This window comes from Vigna umbellata, chromosome 9 (genome assembly GCF_029865625.1).
Source record: "Vigna umbellata cultivar VRB3 chromosome 9, Vumbellata_1.0, whole genome shotgun sequence".
NCBI lineage: Eukaryota > Viridiplantae > Streptophyta > Magnoliopsida > Fabales > Fabaceae > Vigna > Vigna umbellata.
In genome coordinates, this window is record NC_142173.1 from 37,359,772 (window position 1) to 37,381,347 (window position 21,576).

Here is a 21,576-nt window from a genome sequence, read left to right on the forward strand (position 1 = left end):
CGCTCAGACCCGAGTATAGGGCCCCACTCATGATATGCACAAAGTGTGTGTGTGAAGGGAGAATGCAATGCATACCCAAACCCTCACCTGCAAAACAACCAGAAAAATTCCCAGGCAGATATAAACATGTTTTCTACCCTAGGGTTCCATATTCAACAATTCACATGCAGTTATTCCAACTATCAAACACAAATAAAGAAAAAAACGGGGGAAGAAAAACACAAAGAAAAATCATGTCAAATTCGCGCATCTAATTAAATGGCCTGACTCTCGCCGTCCCCAGTGGAGTCGCCATCTGTCGCAACCGGAATCGCGACGGGACGACGATCCAAAAAAGAAATCGGTTTTGAAAAGAGATTTGGGAGTCGCCACCATAGTTTATTCTGGAAAACTACGGAAAAACCATAAAACGATAAAGCACGGTCCACGAAAACCAAAGATTGGGTTCGGGAGTCGGTTACGCGTGGGGAAGGTGTTAGCACCCCACAACGCCTGCCCTAAGGCAGTACCTTTAACTAAATGCACGAATATGATGTGATTTTCAAAATGTTTAACTATCCCCTAAAATAAAATTCTAAAATAAACAAAACATATTTTTAGTTTTTTGGGCCCGACAAGGATTGACCTTGCTCCTACGTATTCTCATTCAAAATGAGAAATCAGGGTTACGTAGTTCTTTTAGAAAACTGCTTTGAAAATTGGTTTGAAAATTGTTTAGAAAATTTTGTTTGGAAAATGATTATGGATAAATTTGGATTTTTGGGAAAGTGAACCTGACAAGGGCTGGCCTTGCTCCTATGTATCTCCACTTTTGATGGAGAATCAAGGATCACGTAGTTCTGGGTAGGAAGATTGTTTGTTGTTTAAAATTGTTGATGTTTTCGGGTTTTTTTGAAGATTTCATACCTTTTTTTTTGTATTTTGTTTAAGAAAGAGAAAAGGTTGTTAGCACAAGGACGATGCGTGCGATCACACATGTGCATAAACCTTTAAAACATATTTTTTTGGTTAATTTTACTTAAGGAAAAGAAAAGGTTTTTAGCACAAGGACGATGCGTGCGATCACACATGTGCCTAAACCTTTAAAACATATTTTTGTAATTTTAATTAAGAAAGATAAAAGGTTTTCAGCACAAGGACGATGCGTGCGATCACACATGTGCCAAAACCTTTAAGACGTATTTTTTTGTAATTTTAATTAAGAAAGAGAAAAGGTTTTTAGCACAAGGACGATGCGTGCGATCACACATGTGCCTAAACCTTTAAAACGTTTTTTTTTGTAATTTCAATTAAGAAAGAGAAAAGGTTTTCAGCACAAGGACGATGCGTGCGATCACACATGTGCCTAAACCCTTAAAACGTATTTTTATAAATTCCTTTATTTAAATTGTAAATATTGCATTATTAAATATATATTTTAGGATAAGTAAATATCTAGAATAAGTAGATAGAACAAAATAAAATAATAAATAAAAATAAAAATAAAAATAAAAGAAATAAATAAGACAAATGAAATAAGATAGACAAAAATAAATGAAATAGAATAAAATAAAATAAGAAAAACAAACAAATAAAAATAACGAGCGTTGGGTGGATCATAAACGGACGTTGAGAATGAGGAGAAATAACGAGCGTTGGGGGAATTAATGAACGTTCGTTGAAAGTGGGGAGAAAGAACGAGCGTTCGTTGGGTGGATTAACGAACGTTCGTTGAGAATGAGGAGGAACGAGCGTTGGGGGGAATCAGTATCACGAGCGCTCGTTGGGGAAAGTTGACGAACGTACGTTGAGAAACGAGGCTGAAGGACGAGCGCTCGTTGGGGGACGAGCGGACGCTGGGAAACGAGGCTGAAGGACGAGCGCTCGTTGTGGACGAGCGTTCGTTGGGGAGATGGTGAACGTACGCTGGGAAACGAGGCTGAAGGACGAGCGCTCGTTGGGGGACGAGCGGACGCTGGGAAACGAGGCTGAAGGACGAGCGCTCGTTGGAGAACGAGCATTCGTTAGGGAGATGGTGAACGTACGTTGAGAAAATGAGGCTGGATGACGAACGTTCGTTATGGACGAGCGTTCGTTGGGAAGATGTGGCAAGTTGATGACGAACGCTCGTTATGGACGAGCGTTCGTTGGGAAGATGAGGTTGGATGACGAACGCTCGTTATGGGCGAGCGTTCGTTGGGAAGATGTGGGAAATTGATGACGAACGCTCGTTATGGACGAGCGTTCGTTGTGAAGATGAGAGAAATTGATGACGAACGCTCGTTATGGACGAGCGTTCGTTGTGAAGATGAGGGAAATCGGTGACGCACGCTCGAAAAAGGCCTAACGTGCGTTTAATTATGGGCTTGGCCCACCCAGGTGGTTTCTAACCTAGAATTCCCCTAGGGGTTCTGCCCTCCCATCCTCATTCACTCATTCACGCCGTTCCTCTCAAATGAGGCCAACATCTCCTTCTCTCTGACCAAGAACCCTAGTGAAAGTCACCACCTCTGCGCGCACACTGACGTTTCTGCCAGATCGACCACCGCTTGTGCCGCCGGAGCCCTCGTCAGCCCAAGCAGAGTCCGCCAGCTCCTTCTCTTCTCGTGCGGCTGGAAGACGGGTTTCTGCTTCCTCTCCTTTTCTTCTTCACGCAAGACCCAGGCTCACCGCCAACACACGCGGTTGCTGGGGAAGCTCCAGATTCGGCGCCAGTGATAACGGGGACAGCCTTGGTGGGTGTTTGGGTTAAAAAATTTTGAAAATGGCATTGGTATGGAATTGTGTATGAAGGATATCAGTTTACAGGTTTGGATCCTGCAAAAAGAGTATTGGTCTCTTGTTGAAGGTCGTGAGGCGTGTTTGGGTTGTTGGGAATGGATGAAGGAGATATCTGAAGAGTGAAATAGAGGCCTCAATGGTGTTTTTGCGCGATGATAGGTGCAGTGGATGATGGGTTATGTTCTTTGATGGAGGTGTTCACGGGGTTGGAGATGATGGAGAGTGGTCAGAGGCGAATGATGAATGGAGAGTAAGATAAAGATGATAGGTGTTGGTGACTCGAAGGAATCAGAGATGAAGGCAGAGGAAGATATGGGGTTCGAAGGAGGTGTTGCACGGAGAAGAAAATGGATTTGGCAGGGGCGTGTGGTTGGGAGTGATGAGCCGAGGGGTGGCAAATGAATATGGTTGATGATTCAGGGAGGGGGAGTGACACGCCGAGGAAGTTCTCGGTGGTTGGGAGGGCGGTTCCAGTGGAGAACGGAATGGTTCGGTGAGGATGAAGACGCTGTTCTATTATTTCTGTTATCCCATTTACTGCTTCAATTTCAATGTTGATGGTTGGAAATGGGCAGAGGCGTGGAAGCCTATTTTGATCGAAGTGGAACAAAAGAAGCAGATAGGAGTGGGTCTAGGGAGGATGATGATGATCGATAACAGTGAACATGAACCAATATCCACAACACTAAGAGCAATCAAAGACAGTCATAGGCAAGCCCAGCAACTTCAACATACATATGTGCATATGTGCCAGAGCAAGCAAACAACTCACTAAAACAACATTACTTACCTCTCGAAGATCCACTTACTATGGTAAGCTTGCGTTTCCAATGAATCCCCTTCTCCCTTGAATGGCCGACTTCTCCCTTCTCTTTGCTGTGAATAATGTCTCTGGTCCTTCTTTGCAAGTGTCAATGGTGAAGGCTCGAGAGGCAGTGTGTGAAATCCTCCCCTTCTTGCTCTCCAAAACCAGAATAATAATGCCTTCCCTCTGCTCTCTCTGCGTTTTTGCGATTCTCTCCGTGCTTTTTCAATTCTCTCTGTGCTTTTGCAATTCTCTCTGTGTTTTTGCAATTCTCTCTGTGTCCCCTCCCCCAAATCGCTCCGTACCCAATTTCGTACGTAAAAACCAAAACGTTTCTGCCACCCCGCCACTCGCAGCCACGGTTTTCTGCTCTTCCCTTCCAACACGCACACCCCGTACCCTGTCTCCTAACTTCCAAACATTCTTTTCTCCTTTTTTTCTTTTTTTTTTCATCTTACTAAAAGACAAAAATACCTTTTTCTTCTTTTTATTTTTTATTTTTTATTTATTTATTTTTTATAATATTAGAACAAAATAGAATATAAGTGGAATAAAACCACAAAAATAATAATAAAAATAAAATAAAATAATAACAATAAAAATAAAAAGAGAAAAAAAGAAAAAGAATAAGTAAGGTGAGAAATAAAAATAAAGATAAAGATAAAAATAATATAGGAACATAATAAATAAAAAATCATAAAATAAGTAAATCAATAAAAATAAAGGGATAGAAAGCAAAATAAAGTAAAACAGTAAAAAAAATAGAAATAAAAAATAGGAACATAAACTACAGTAAAAGCCAAAAAAAACAATCCGGACGAAATTTGGTATTGACATGGTTTAATGAGGACATGTTCTTCTTTTTATAACATTTTGATTCAAACATTAGTTCATTAAAACTTTAATATTATTTAGGTTTAATACCCAATTTTGTCCTCAGTTTGGTTCGGAAATCTCAATTTAGTCCCTCTTTAGAAAAGTAATTGCAATGGATCCTTACTTGTAATTATGTGAATCAAATTAGTCCCTTCCGTTAAAAATAGACCCTGATCGATGGAGTTATTTTGAAATATTAAGCATTCTAAAGGAGATGGGTTATAGGAATGTAAAGGACTTATGGTATTCATTGGGTCGTGGTTCTGTATTAGAAGATTGTTTGGAACCTTTATTAGATGACAAGGGTGCTTGTCATCTGATCAATATTGCTATGTTGAATGGTGAAGCTCACCTTTATGTTATACATAGGGTGTGTGAACCTGAGTATCTTCTACAGTTGGAATACTTTTCTGAACCCCAAATTGATAAACCTAGTGGTTAAGGACAAGTTGAGAGAGAGGGTGCTGATTTGGAAGTTGATAGACCTAGTGGTGAAGGAGAAGTTGAGAGAGAGTGTGTGATGATTTGCAAGTTGATAGACCTAGTGGTGAAGGAGAAGTTGAGAGAGAGAGAGTGCTGAAAAGAAAGTTGAGATAGAGATTGGTGAAGCAGATGTTGAGGCAGTGGGTGAACCAGAGGTTCAGATAGTAGCACCTGAGGTAGAACCTGAATCAGAAGTTGATCCACAAATGATAGAAGTTGAGGTTGATGTAGTGGCTGATGTAGAGGCTATGGTAGAAGTTCAGACAGAGGCAGTGATTGATGTACAACCTGAGGTAGAACCTGAATCAGAAGTAGCCCCATAAATGATTGAAGTTGAGGTTGATGTAGTGGGTGATGTAGAGGATGTCGTAGAATTACAATCAGAGCAAGTGGAGGATGTTGGTGTGGAGGCACAGGTTGAGGTACAAGATGTAGGTGTGGAGGCACATCTTGAGGCAGAGAGTGATTCAAATGCTGAGGGAAATGGTGTGAATGTAGACGAGCAGTCTGATGTGGAGGGGCAGGCAGAAGTAGAGGGTGAGGTAGAGGGTGAGGTAGAGGGTAATGGAGTAGAAGCTAATGAGTATGATGTTAGAAGTTGGAATGGGTCCGAAGAGGATGTATTGATTGACCATGGAGATGAAGTGGATTTGATATATTTGAAGCTACTAATGAAGTTGAATTTGGTGGACCTAGGGGTTTATCTGATAGTGATTGGGAATCCGACAGTTTGAACAGTGTTGTGGAAAGTGATAACACAGATGATGGCAGGGATGAGTATGGGGATTTTGGTGTTTTTTCAATGCCCAAAACTATGGAACAATATAAATGGGAAGTGGGCGCGTACTTCAGTGACAAAAAAGATTTTACAGAAGCTATAAGATCGTATGGAGTAGAGAATGGTAGAAAATTAAAAGTTCATAAAAATGACAAAAGAAGAGTGCGTGTCAGATGTTGTGGGGCAAAAGGGAAATGTCCTTGGAATGCATATTGTGCATATAAGGCAGTTGAAAATACATGGCAGCTAAGGAAAATAGTAGACAACCACACTTGCAGTAGAGAATTTAACATCCGTTTAATGACTTCAAAATGGTTGAGTGGGAGGTTAGAGAAGACTATGAAAGAGAATCCAAATATTAATCTGTATAACCTCCATAACAAAGTTTCTAAGAAGTGGAACATTGGTGTTTCTCGGTCCACAACCTGTAGGGCAAAAGCAATGGCTTTTAAACAAATAGAAGGTGATTTTAAAGAACAATATAGAAGAGTGTATGACTATGCCAATGAGTTGCTTCGGTCAAATCTTGGTTCAACTGTCAAAGTTCATGTTGAACCTAATGAGGACACTCCAATTTTCAAGAGACTATATGTGTGTTTGAAGGCCTGTAAGGACAACTTCGTGTCATGTAGGAAGATTATAGGTTTGGATGGCTGTTTCTTAAAAGGAAAATTTGGAGGTGAGTTGTTAACTGCAGTAGCAAGAGACGGGAATGACCAAATGTGTCCTTTGGCATATGTTGTTGTGGAGGTGGAGAATAAGGACAGTTGTAGTTGGTTTCTACATTTGCTCATTGATGATCTTGGTGGTGTGGAGATTTCTTCAACCATCACATTTATGTCAGATCAACAAAAAGTGAGTAACTTACTACCATTGGCATCTTTTTTTATCTTTTAAACCTTCATGTCTTTTATTTTAACTTGTATACCTTCATGTCAGGACAAAAATGTTTTGAGGTTAGACACATTTCAATGATGAGTAACAAGTATGTGGTTCACATAGATAAATTGGAATGCAGTTGCAGAAAGTGGACTTTAACAGACATCCCATGCTGTCATGCACTAGCTGCCATGACATTTATGAACATCAATGGAGAAGACTACGTCCCACATTGGTTTACAAAGTCAACCTACCAAGAAACATACATTCCAATCATCTACCCTGTCAATGGTCCTCAGCTATGGGAAAAGACTTCTCAGCCTGATGTTTTGCCTCCAACTAAAAGAGTGTTGCCTGGTAGACCAAAAAAGAAGAGAAGGCTAGAGGCTTGGGAGCTAAAGAAGGATGACACACAACTCAAGCAAAATGGAACTCGTAAGAGATGTTCAATATGTAGACAACTTGGTCATAAAAGAAATAGTTGTCCACAAGCTCCTCCAGCAAACCAAACTCAATATCAATCAACTGAGCAACCTGAAACCCAAGCTGAACAAAGTCAGCCAATTACTGGACCAAGTCAGCTTACTCAATGGGTTTTGGAACAAACTCAGCCATCTGCAACACAAGTTTAAAAGTGATTTAGGACTGACAGTATGTTTAGGTTAAGTATGTTTAGCTTAAGTGATGGCTATTTTGTAATGACAGACATGTATTTTGTAAACTGTCAGACGTGTATTTTGTAATGACATATTTTGTTTTCATTATGATGTAATTATGAATGGTGTTTGGACCTTTGGCATATCAATTTCAATGACAGATTTTCTTTTGGATGTGCATTTCACAATTCCAATTTCTCATTATATTGTGATCACAGCTTCTCTTTTGATTATGATGTCATTATGAGTGGATTTGTTCTTCAATTATATTACAAACACTGAAAGTGTGTAATACCTCTGTTACACAACTCTTTTTTTGGATTAAAACAATGCACATATACTTCTTCTTGTCTAAAAAGTCCCTTCTTATACAGAACTCTCTTTTTGGATTACAGAAGCCACTTCCTCATTTTATTGCCAGTTACACACCACTTCCTCATTTTATGTTGTATATATCAAACAAAATGTAAATTGAAACCATAATTTCAGATGCTTGAATTCAAATTTCCCCTTCATTTGATAACATCATTTTACAATTTGCCCAAAGTGCTCTTCACATAAACTATCTAATAGAACACATCATGGACTTTTAAACAAAATACATACAACAATGATGTTAATGAATCCCAGAAAACATATCATTGTTATTAACATCTTCTCCCTTTTCTGACATTCCCTAACACATTTCTCCAGGCTATTAATCTTCCTCCTTTGCCTTCCAATAGTACTAGCAGCATCATCTACGTAATCTTCATTAAGCCATTTAAAGAAATTGCATCCTTGAAGTTCTTCATTTCTTGTCCGCTGTTCAAAGTATCCAACCACAAAATTTTCATTAATAACTAAAAATAATTTATCACAAACATTAAACTAAAAACCTTGTAGTTAGGGCAGCCCCAGAATTGTTTCCCCTCGTTCTTAACTGTTTTTTCCACTCTCAACACAACAACCTCCCCACAATGGCATATTTGGCTTCCAACCAATCCTCTGGATGAACCACCACGAGAGCTCCCCATGAGCAAGACGAACAACCGTGATTCGAAGACATTGCGAACCCCAAAGCGAGACAACCACTGAGAAGGAAGAAGAACTCGTCAACCGCGAACCACCAACAACTACTAACTTAAGCACAACCCGTAAACAAGAACAACACAAATGAGAAGATCATGAACAACAACACCCACAACTGCTCCGTGTTGGCAATGTATGTGAAAAACTCAAACTCCAGCTGCCCTAACTTTCTTTCTATTCAATTGCACAAAATTAATTACAAACCCTAACTGCTGCCAATTTATCCCCAATTAAATAAACCCAATTTCTAATTAAAACCCAATTTTAAAATCAGCTGCCCTAACACCACGTAAGCACGCACAAAATTGCATGTTGACACCTAACCAGTGACTACTACCACATCATCAGCCCATTAACTCCGTTTGCTTATATTTAACGGAAGGGACTAATTTGACTCACATAATTACAAGTAAGGATCCATTACAATTACTTTTCTAAAGAGGGACTAAATTGAGATTTCTGAACCAAACTGGGGACAAAATTGGGTATTAAACCTATTATTTATTATGATCAAACAAACCCTTAGGATTATCTTACAAAACTAGAGTTAATCGGTGAAAATTATATAATTTTGGTCAAACCATTTAAAATTTATTAGACCAACCACATATTAGGGGTGAACATGTTAGTATACAAAGAAAATCCCACATCAGATAAAACACAAGAGATGGATATAAGTTTATATACACATAAGATATTTCTTTTGGTAAGAGGTCTTTTGGAGTATACCAAAAGAAAATTCGTGAGGGCTTGACTCAAAGCGAACAATATCTTACCAGTGTGGAGATCTATGTGTGTGTTATCCCTCCCTACAATTGGTATCAAAGTCGATGGTTCAAGTTTGGAGACTAGGCTCAGACAAGTACGTCCCTCCATGGTAAGGTGAAGTCCTAACAAGTGGCCGGTAACAGATAGCCAGATGATTCATGGAAGGTGGAGAGCAAAAGATGCTCAGTAATGTGACCATGGGTCATGCAAACCGTGGTGTACTCGAGGATAAAAAGAGACTTCCATCGTAGAAGAGGTGAAAAATGATAGTACTTTATTTGAGAGGAAGCTGTAAAGACTTGACCTAAAATGAACAATATCTTATAGAGATCTATGTGTGTGTTCTCCTTCCCTACAAAACATTAATCAAGAAAGATCAAATTCGAATCCAACCTTTTATATATATATATATATATATATATATATATATATATATATATATATATATATATATATATATAAAATCTGATTTAATATTTTAAAATTCATTGATCATTTAATTCATCAAGTTAATCATATTCAAGTTGTCTGAGTTTTGAGTTAATTTTATCATATTTTTAAATTATAGATTTATATTAAAATAAATTTTGAAAAGAATATTTTTATTTTAAATAAATGACATAAGTATAATGAATCTTTAACAAAGAAAAATAACATATATAATTTTAATAATTATTATTATAATGAACTATAATTTTATATAACTTACTACTTCATCTTAACAAAATAGGATCATATGAAAAACAAAAACAAAACTTCAAAATATATTTATAAATTTATAAATTTATAAATATTAAAATATAAATTTAGATTGTGTCAAATATTTATAAAATTATAGTTTATTCAATCAAATCCGATTATATGCTCAAAATTTACTTCCAATTTCTCTTGTTCAAAAATGATTTTTTTTTTCTCAGCCTTATCACATGTAACATCGAGTTGAAAACTAATTTATAATCAATTATCATTTGTCACTCAAATTGAGAGTAGAAAACGAGAAGCGGATGATTTGACAAGATCTGACAAGAAAAAATTGAGGGTAGGATAATAAAAAACAAAATACATTAATAACAATTGAAAGATTATCCTTTAAATATACTGAACCTTATCTTAATAGTGAATAATTTTCTCAATGATTTATGTCAGTAAAATTTTAAACAATTTCTTTGTCTTTTTTCTAATTGAATGTACCATCATGATTAGCAGTTGAATTAACACACTATATGAGATTCAATAGAAGAAAATAAAATGAAGAAGAAAGTGACCCACACATAAAGTATGTATATTTTATTTTGATGCTATTGATGATTTTATGAAAAGAGAAATTCTCATTCCGCGAACAAAAGAGAGAGGAGATATTGAGAAAAAGACCAAGAAAAAAATTTTAATTAAAAGGTAACAATATTAGCTGCTAAAAGTTAAAAAAAAAAATACATTATTTATCTTCTATTTATGCTTAATTATTTCATTTACCCTAATTTTAATTGAAAAACTTCAAAGAGTCTCCACTTATAATTTTTTTTTCAATCAAATCCAAAGTTTTGAAAAATTAACTTAATTAAATCATTTCATTAAGTATGTACAAATAACATTAAAAACATGTTATATTGGAGTTCATTTTTTTTTTCAAAATTTTTTTGTTCTCATACTAACATTTATTATTTTTTATTTAATATGTTAAAAAGTCAATTTAATGTAAATATTAACATAATATTTATACAAATAATAAATTTAATTCAATTTTAAGAAAAATAATACTAATTTACTTTTAAAAAAATTTAGATTAAATTGAATCAATAAAAACATATATTATAACTAAATATAATAAAAATATATATTAAGACTGAACTAATACAAAAATTAATATAAAACATTAATATTATCACATGATAATTAACCTGTAACATTATCACTATTATGTGTACATGCGTCATAAAAAAAATTAAAAACCATGACATGTTTTTAATATTGTTTGTACGTTAAAGTTTTTGTTTTCTAGGTATTTTTGTATTTTAGGTTCTTGTTTGTTTTTCTGTTAGAGACATTTATGAATCCCGCTCTTTTTTCCTTCCTCACCAGAACCCTATCTATATATACATAGGTTTCTTCTTTCTTGTCTTGTAACAAGAATATTAAATACATTTACAGAAATGAAAAGAGTGAGTTTGTTTCTTACCTTCTTTGGAGTATCTTTCCCGATCTGCTTCTCTTTCGACTTCCAGTAACCATGGACGCTCACCGTAAGAGAGCTTCATGCTCTTCCTCTCCAAGCCTCCAAAAGACGTTTTCATTCTTTCTTTCTCTTTGCTGACATAGATTGCCTCGAGGCAATAGTTTTATTAGGAGATACTTTATCTCCTTTAGGTTTTGTGGACTGGGCCTCAACTTTAAGGTTTTTGGGCTTATTTTAATATGGTACCATAGTAGGTCCTGTGCCTGTTCTGTCCCTACTTCCATTGTGCCTAATCTTGCTAGGTTCTTGGTGTTTCTTTTCGTTTTTCTGGCCATCATGGAGAATGTTGATTAACTCAATAACCCTTCCAGCCCTTTCTATCTTCATCCTGGAGAAAACCCAAGTATATCCCTCAGTTCACAAGTTTTAAATGAATCAAATTATACTTCTTGGAGCAGAAGTATGATAAGGGCTCTCCTTTCCAAGAACAAACTGAAATTCATTAATGGAGGGATCAAGAAACCTCATAAAGATGATCCCCTTTTTGATTTCTGGGAAAGGAACAACATGATGGTCTTGTCTTGGATAATCAAGACTCTTTCATCCCAACTAGCAGAGAGTGTTGTATATGTGGAAGATGCCCAAGAATTGTGGGAAGAGTTAAAAGAGAGATTTTCTAAAGGTGACCACTTCAAGTTTTCAGATTTACTTCAGAAAATACACTCTATTAGACATGGAGAAAGGAGTGTGAGCCAATATTTCATAGATTTGAAGATTTTATGGGAAGAGTTGGAATTTCTTAGACCCATTCTATGTTATAGCTGCAAAATTCCTTGCAGCTGTGATTTGTCTAAAGCTTCTCACAAGTACAGAGATATGTAACATGTTATTTGTTTCTTGAAAGGGATAAATGAATGTTAAAGCACTGTTAGGATACAAATATTTTTAATGGAGCCTCTACCCAATATCAACAATGTCTTTTCTCTTATTATGCAACAAGAGAGACAAGGAAAGCATGAATCGAGCCCTACTAATCACAATGAAATCAAGGTTTTAGCCAGTATTGCTGAAAGACATAATCAATGGAAAGCTCCTGGACGTGGTTTTGGACCTCGTAGCCAAGGGAGAGGGAGAGAAAGAAATCCCAATTTTGGAAAGCAATGTTCTTATTGCCATAAAATGAACCACACGATTGATGAGTGCTACTATAAGCATGATTATCCACCATGGTATGAGAAGAATGAAAATAATAGCCAGGAAAAGGTGGGACAGAATGATTAGGGGTTTGCTAATGTCTATACTGCCTCTGCTGAAACACAAATCAGTCAACAAAATAGCATGAATTCTGTTCAGAATTCTTTTACCCCAGAACAGATGAAGAAGATTTTGCAAATAATAGAGAAAGATGATAAACCTGCTCACAACATTAGCCAAATACATAAAGACACTGCTGAGGACAAACAGTGTATGTTTTCTTGGATTATAGATACAGGGCCACTGATCATGTGACCCATGACAAAATCCAATTCATTACCTTTTATAAAATCAAGCCTATATCTATTAAACTACCAAATAATTCCACTTCACATCCCACTATGCAAGAACTGTGCATTTTTCCAAACACTTCACTATTTTTAGTGTTTTGTATATTCCTGATTTTGCTTTTAATCTCATATCTGTTCAAAGTTTGATCAAAGATATAAACTGCACTCTAACTTTTTCCTCTAAGATGTGTCAAATTCAGGACAACTCAACATTGAAGACGATTGAATGTGCTAATGTCTATAAGGGACTTTACTACCTGCAACCTTTTGAAAGGAATCTCACACCCAATTTTACCTTTTCTTATGAGCATGTAAATATAAATTTTTGGCATTATAGGCTAGGCCATCTTGGATACAAGACTGTTGATAGAATATGCAAGACTTTTCCCTATGTTCAAGCTAATTCCAATAATACTTGTGATATTTGTCATTATGCCAAACAACATAAATTGCCTTTTCCTAAAAATAATTTTGTGTCTGCTAATTGTTTTGACATCATACACTGTGATATATGGGACCCTATCTCTATTCCTTCTATTCACGGGCACAAGTATATTCTCACTATTGTAGATGATTGTAGTAGATATACTTGGGCTTTTCTTATGCATAATACGGGTCAAACTAGAGAATTACTGTAGAACTTCATTGTTAAAATTAAGACTCAATTTAATAAAAATATTAAGGTCATTAGAACTGATAATGGGCCAAAATTTAATTGCCCCAACATTTTTAATTCTTATGAGATTGAGCATCAAAGAAGTTGTGTTGAAACCCCACAACAAAATTCTGTTGTGGAACGTAAGCATCAACATATTTTAAATGTTACCCGTAGCTTGCTTTTTCAATCTGATATCCCACATGCTTATTGGTCTTATGCTTTATCTCATGCTATATATCTAATAAATAGACTCCCTTCACATATTATTAAAGATAAATCACCTTATGATGTTTTGAACAATAATCCTCCCACTTATCTTAACCTGAAAGTTTTTGGCTGCTTGTGTTTTGCTTATACTTTAGAAAATAATAGGAATAAGCTTGACTCTAGAGCTAGAAAGGGTATTTTCCTAGGCTACAAAAATGGTGTAAAGGGCTACATCATCCTTGACATTAATACTAGATAAATTTTTAGTAGTAGAAATGTAATCTTTTATGAAGATATTTTTCCATACAGAAAGCAGCAAAATAATAGGGCTGATTGCAACGAAAGTGAAGATAATATGCATTTTCTTGGTGATCTGTCCTGCATCTATAAAAAAAGTTTGGTCGAGGATGGAAGAGATGGTCAAACCCCTACTAAGAACATCAATGTTAATACTGGTGATGCTGATCTCATAGAGGAGGAAGATTTTCAACATCAGAGAAGGTCAAACAGAGCTAAAAGAACTCCTAGATACTTAAAAGACTACATGCATCAAGCTGATAAGTCCTCATCTACTTCTCTATGCATCAGAAATGGTTTGAAAACACCTTATCCTATCACTAATGTCATATCTTATCAATCTTTATCTGATAAGCATCTAAAATACACTCTAGCCATAACTGTTAGCAAAGAACCCAGTTCCTATGATGAGGCTAGAAACAGTCTTGAATGGACAGATGCCATACAGAAGGAAATAAAGGCTCTATAGAATAATGGTACCTGGTTCCTGACTCAACTCCCTCCTAGGAAGAAGTCCATTGGGTGTAGATGGGTTTACAAGGTCAAACATAAGGCTGACGGGGACTATGGAACGGTATAAGGCCAGATTGGTTGCCAAAGGGTACACCCAATAAGAGGGAATACATTTTTTCGATACCTTTTCTCTTGTTGCTAAACTTACTACTGTCAGATTACTTCTAGCTCTTGTTGCCTCAAGGAACTGGTTTCTACATCAACTTGATGTAGATAATGTTTTCTTGCATGGTGACCTAAATGAGGATGTTTACATGGATCCTCCTCCCGGTTAGAACACTACCACTAAAGGATAGGTTTGCAAATTGATTAAATCCCTCTATGGTCTAAAACAGGCCAGCAGATAATGGTTTGATAAACTGTCTACTTTTCTTATTTATGTTGGTTATGTGCAATCTAGTTCTGACCATTCTCTTTTTATCAAGAGAGCTTCAACAGACTTCACAGCATTACTTGTATATGTAGATGACATTGTTTTAACAGGGAACTCTATGGATGAGATTAGTCACATAAAGACTCTTCTGCATCATCAGTTTTAGATAAAAGACTTGGGAGAACTCAAATACTTTCTAAGATTTAAGGTTTCTAGGTCTAAGAAAGGCATACACCTTTGTCAAAGAAAGTATGCTCTGGATATCCTTGAGGGAACTAGAATGATGGGAAGCAAACCATGCTCTACGCCGTTTCTAAGCAATACTAGTTCCCTATACAAGGTTGAGAACTATCTGGATAATCCTAGTGCCTATCATAGATTGATAGGGAAACTCTTCTACCTTACTAATACTAGACCTGATTTATGTTTTACTGTCAATCTTTTAAGCCAATTTATGCAGAAACCTACTAACTATTATTATCAGGCTTTGTAGCACATCCTTAGATATGTGAAATCTAGCCCCTCAGAAGGGCTTTTCTTTGCTGCCAATTCTGATGTCTAGATCAAAGGCTTCAATGATTCAGATTGGGCCACCTGCCCTAACACGAGGAGATCCACCACTGGGTACTGCATATTTCTAGGCTCCTCTCTTGTATCATGGAAATCGAAGAAGCAAAGCACTGTCTCCAGGTCCTCTACAAAAGCGGAGTATCGTGCCCTAGCTACCACTGTTTGTGAAATACAGTGGCTTCACTATCTACTTCAGGATCTTCAGGTCCAACCTATTGCAACTGTTGTCCTCTATTGTGACAACAACTTCGCCAGGCACATCACTCACAACCAGAGTTTCCATGAGCGAACCAAGCACATCGAGCTGGATTGTCATGTGGTGAGGGAGAAGATTCAAGCTAAGCTTTTGAGTCTTCTTCCCAAGAACAACTCGCTAATGTTTTCACCAAGTTTCCTCACCGCACACGTTTTAGATGCATTATTCCCAAGCTCGGATTGGTGAGCATTCACCATCCAGCTTGAGGGGCTATTAAAGTTTTTGTTTTCTAGGTATTTTTGTATTTTAGGTTCTGGTTTGTTTTTTAGTTAGGGACATTTATGAATCCCGCTCTCTTTTCCTTCCTCACCAGAACCCTATATATACATAGGGTTCTTCTTTCTTTTCTTGTAACAAGAATATTAAATACATTTATAGAAATGGAAAGTTTGAGTTTGTTTCTTACCTTCCCTGGAGCATCTTTCTCAATCTGCTTCTCTTCCAACTTCCAATAGCCATGGACGCTCACCGTAAGAGAGCTTCATGCTCTTTTTCTCCAAGCTTCCAGAAGACGTTTTCATTCTTTCTCTCTCTATGCTGACACAGACTGTCTCGAGGTAGTAATTTTATCAAGAGATACTTTATCTCCTTTAGGTTTTGTGGATTGGGCTTCAACTTTAAGGCTTTTAGGCCTTATTTTAATAATACTAAAAATTTAATTGAATAATTTTTAAAAATGAAAACTTGATTTAACCATATAAGTTAAGTTTTTAATATGTGTGATGTATCATACTAACATTTATTATTTTTATTTAATATGTTAAGAAGTCAATTTTAATATAAATATTAATATAACTTTTATGCCAATAATAAATTTAGTTCAATTTTGAGAAAGATAATACTAATTTATTTAAAAAATAATTTAAATTAAATTTAATAATAAAAACATATATTATGATTAAATTATATAAAAAATATATTAGGACTAAATTAATACAAAACATTAATATTATTACATGAAAATAATATTACCATATAACATTATCACTATTATGTGACATTGCATATGTCATGAAAAAAAATTAAAAACTAACATATGACATGTTTTTAATATTATTTGTATAATACTAAATACTTAAATACTTAATTGAATAATTTTTAAAAATGAAAACTTGATTTAACCAAAAGTGTAAGTTAAATTTTTAAAACTTAAAACTTGATTTAACTAAAAGTGTAAGTGGGGATTTAAAACTTTTGAACCAAAAATTGAGAGAACGATGTACAAAGAAAAAGAATGATTAACTCCCAAGGTAACAATAATAACTACTAAAAGTTAAAAAAAAATGAAAATACATTATTTATCTTTTATTTATGTTCTAACATGTACTTTGGCCGAAATAGAAACACGATTGGTTAGTATCCATGGAATCTCATCATTATAGAAAGATCATTCCAAAATTAATTATAAACTCTCTTCGACAATTTACTCTGAAAGTAAGTTTCATTATACGAAATTTACAATGGTAATGATGCTAGTGTTTGTCTACAGTTCTTTCCATAAAAGATTTAATTCATTTCAAAATGATATCTTCTGAAATTTTAATTTTAATTTTAATTTTGTAAAGATATAATGAAATTTGAATAATAAAGAATAATGTCTTCGTTTCTTGTTTCTTTGAGTGTTGCGATATTCCATATACAATGGAGGGTTTTAAGCATAAAGTCAAATATGTTATGTTATTCCATATACAAGGAAGAATCCTGAGGCTGTCAAAAATATGACATTGAATTATATTTTAAAATTGTTAAATACTAAAATAACAGCACCAGTGGTCTAGTGGTAGAATAGTACCCTGCCACGGTACAGACCCGGGTTCGATTCCCGGCTGGTGCATTGCCTTTAGTTTTTTGGGATGATATGTATTTTGTCAAATATTCTATACATTTCCCTAATGTTTGACTTTATGTGAAAACTTTATATAAAACATAAAAGTTGTTATTACAAAAAATACATAATTAATAAATATTTTTTTTGAAAACTTATATAAAACACAATCTTATCATCTTTCAAACACACATTACTAAAATAATTATAAAATATATAATGTTTTATGTTTGGGTGTAATTAGTTTTTTTTATGGAAATTACATTTTATTTTGTTGTGAAGTCATTAATCTATGATACAATCTTTCTGAAAATAATTCTCTTTACATTCTAAGTAAAGCACATCTCTTAGTCCTTCAAACACACAAAAACAAAAGTAACAGAAGATATATAATGCTTTAAGTTTGTGCTTAATTTGTTTTTGTGGAGAACGTTAAATCTTTATATTTTCATTTTGTGAATCAGAAAATTATGCTACAATCTCTCTTTAAGAGTAATTTTATTTACCTTTTAACTTAAATGTACTTTTAATCAAAAGTAACAACTAAAAATACTTGATTTTTTTTAGTATTAGGAGGAAATTGAAAAAAGATAATCATGAATGGTTTGCGTATCCAATTTCCAATTAAGTTTTAATTAATAAAACTCTTTAAGAAGTTTCCTTAAAAGAGAATAAAATGCAACTCAAGAGTTATGGGTAACCCATATAAATTGTAGTAGTATTGTTTTACTTGTTTGCTAAAAAGTTTATCAGGTTGCAAAGAATGTGATATAACTCTATTGAATTCATTTCTTCTAGATTAAAACTAAATATATGTTATTTCAATTCGTATTTTGGTTCTTGTACCGTACGGTCGTCCTTTCATACGGTCCTTCTTCCATACGGTCCTCCTCCCACACGACCGTTTTTCCATACGGTCTTCCTCGTGTACGGTCCTTCCTAGACCGTTTTCTCAGGTATCTTTCGTCTTCTCAGGATGTCTTCCCATGGTCATCCCTTTAGGTCATGCCCACTAGTAATGACTTATTAAGCTCCTAATACGGATTAAGGTGTAACTGGGCCATCATTAGGTCAGCGAAAGGTAAAGACTCATTACCAACTAGCATAAATAAAGGTTCCAGATATGACTTTAAGGACACGATGCACATTATATGCATTACTTGCTCAGTTAACCAATCGGTTAGATTACTAACTTGAGCGTCGGAGTGCCTTTGACAAGTATCCACACGCACATTTTCAACAAGAAGGAAGGAGAAGGAACAACAACTTGGACGATGGAAAACCACCAGGGAGCCCGTCCGGTCTTCAAGACAACTTGGAGTGCTTTGAGTAATGGACTTCAACCTTATACTCGAAACATTTTGGTGCCCACTGTGGGGCCGACCAAGTATCCCCCATTATAGCCATAAGGAACCAGTGAGTGGTGCTTTAAAAGACGTCAACCATTCAACCATTATCACAAGTACTTAGCCAAATTTGGCATCCGGCCATCCAGCCTCACTGCTCGGCCATTTGGCCTCACAAGTACTTAGCCAAATTTGGCATCCAACATCCGACCATCTGGCCCCAACTGCTCGGCCATCTGGCCTCACAAGTACGTAGCCAAATTTGGCATTCAGCATCCGACCATTCGACCTCAAGCTCTCGGCCATCCGGCCTCACAGGGACTTAGCTAAATTTGGCATCCGGCATCCGCCCATCCGGCCCCAATTGCTCGGCCATATGTCCTCACAGGTACTTAGCCAAATTTGGCATTCAGCATCCGGCCATCCGGCCCCAACTTCTCGGCCATCTGGCCTCATAGGTACTTAGCCAAATTTGGCATCGAGCAGCCGGCCATCCGACCTATATAGCTCGGTCATCCGGCCTCACAGGGACTTAGCCAAATTTGGCATCCAGCATCCGCCCATCTGGCCCTAATTGCTCGGCCATCTGGCCTCACAGGTACTTAGCCAAATTTGGCATTCAACATCCGGTCATCCAGCCCTAACTACTTGTCCATGTGGCCTCATAGGTGCTTAGGCAAATTTGGCATCGAGTATCTGGCCATCCGGCCTCAATAGGTCGGCCATCTGGCCTCACAGGGACTTAGCCAAATTTGGCATTCAGCATCCGGTCATTCGGCCTCAAGCTCTCGGCCTTCCGGCCTCACAAGGACTTAGTCAATATTGGCATCTAGCATCCTCTCATTCGGCCTCAAGCTATCAACCATCTAGACTCACAAGGACTTAGCCAAATTTGGCATCCAGCATCCAGCCATCCGGCCTCAACTGCTCGGCCATCTGGCCTCAATTGCTCAGCCATCTGGCCTCATAGGTACTTAGCCAAATTTGGCATCGAACATCCGACCATCCGACCCCAACTGCTCGGTCATCCGACCTCATAGGGACTTAGTCAAATTTCGCATCCAGCATCCGGCCACTCGGCCTCAAGCTATCGGCCATCCGGCCTCACATGGACTTAACCAAATTTGGCATCCAGCATCTGGTCATCCGGCCTCAACATTTCGGCCATCCGACCTTACAGGTACTTAGCCAAATTTGGGAACTAGCATTCGGCCATTCGGCCACAAGCTATCGGCCATCCGGCCTCACAAGGACTTAGCCAAATTTGGCATCCAGCATCCGGCCATCCAGCCTCAACTACTCGGCTATTCGGCCTCACAAGTACTTAGCCAAATTTGGCATCCACCATCCGGTCATCCAGCCTCAACTACTCGACCATTCGACCTCAGGTACTTAGCCAGATTTGGCTTGAAGTGTTCAGCCTCCATCGTTCAGTCATACCTTGGCCTCAACCTTCGGCCTCCCATGGCCTCACAAATACGTATTTGACCTCAACCTCTTAGCTAAATTTGACCTCCAGTGTTCAACCACAACCGTTCGACCATACCTTAAAGGAATCCCGGTCGGCCTCACCGAAGGTCGGCGACCGTGGATCTTCATCAAAGGAATCTCGGTCGGCCTCACCGAAGGTCGGCGATCGTGGATCTTCACCAAAGGAATCCCGGCTGACCTCATAGAAGGTCAATGATCGTGGATCTTCATCAAAGGAATCTCGGGAGACCTCACCGAAGGTCGGCGACCGTGGATCTTCATCAAAGGAACCCCGGCCGGCCTCACCGAAGGTCAGCGACCGTGGATCTTCACCAAAGGAATTTCAGCCAGTCTAATTGATGGATTAGTAGCGTATCCAGCTTAGCCGACAAAGGCAAGACCCGTTTTTCAACCACCCATCGTGATCAACGAACAGAGAGGACAGAAACAAAAACCAACCAGAGAACCCGTCCCTATCAGGAAGGTCATGTAAAAAACCCCTTTGTAGAATAACATCATGCCCGGGCTTGGGGGCTTGTGTACTGTACGGTCCTCCCACACGGTCGTCCTTGCGTACGGTCCTCCCATGGCCGTCCTCCCAGACCGACCTCGCATGTCATCCTCCGTCCTCCCATGGTCGTCCTCCCAGACCGACCTCCCATGTCATCCTCCGTCCTCCCATGGTTGTCCCCCTAGGCCATGCTCACTAGTAATGACTCATTAAGCCCCTAATGCGGATTAAGGTGTGATTGGGCTGTCATTAGGCTAGCGAAAGGTAAAGGCCCACATCACCAACTAGTATAAATAAAGGTCCCAGGTATGACTTTAAAGACACGATGCACATTATATGCATTACTTGCTCAGCTAATCGATCGGTTAGATTACTAACTTGAGCGTCGGAGTGCCTTTGACAGATATTCACCCGCACGATTTCGACAAGAAGGAGGGAGAACGAACAATAGCTTGGAGAATGAAAGACCACTAGAAAGTCCGTCCAGTCTTCAAGACAACTTGAAATACTTTGAGTAAAGAACTTCCATCTTATACCCGAAACAGTTCTTAAGAAAATAAGAGGCAATTTTTAATTACAACAAAACTAAAATAGAATTTGTCATGTCATAAGTGTCCACCTCTAATTAAATAGATAGATTATGAGTACTAAAAATAGAGAATACTTATTTTCATTGAGTTGTGCTTACTAATAAAGAAAGGTTGGGTGGGTGCCAACCTTAAAGAATATGTCATGTTACTTGCTCCATTGGTATTAG

The 21,576-nt window shown here is 37.2% G+C and overlaps 1 protein-coding gene and 1 non-coding gene across 2 annotated transcripts; both read left to right on the forward strand.

Annotated features, from left to right (window-relative positions):
• Window positions 1–11,711: 11,711 nt before the first annotated feature.
• On the forward strand, window positions 11,712–12,131 carry LOC148193428 (uncharacterized). The gene has a single exon (XM_088099423.1). The coding sequence runs from the start codon at window positions 11,712–11,714 to the stop codon at window positions 12,129–12,131; it is 420 nt and encodes a 139-aa protein (XP_087955549.1).
• Window positions 12,132–17,430: 5,299 nt separating this feature from the next.
• TRNAG-GCC (transfer RNA glycine (anticodon GCC)) lies at window positions 17,431–17,501 on the forward strand. Its single transcript has one exon. It is a non-coding gene; the product is annotated as a tRNA-Gly (tRNA).
• Window positions 17,502–21,576: the final 4,075 nt, after the last annotated feature.

Bases quoted from the DNA above. Each gene is read 5' to 3' on its own strand.
- LOC148193428 (XM_088099423.1), top strand. From the start codon at position 11,712: ATGATAAGGGCTCTCCTTTCCAAGAACAAACTGAAATTCATTAATGGA.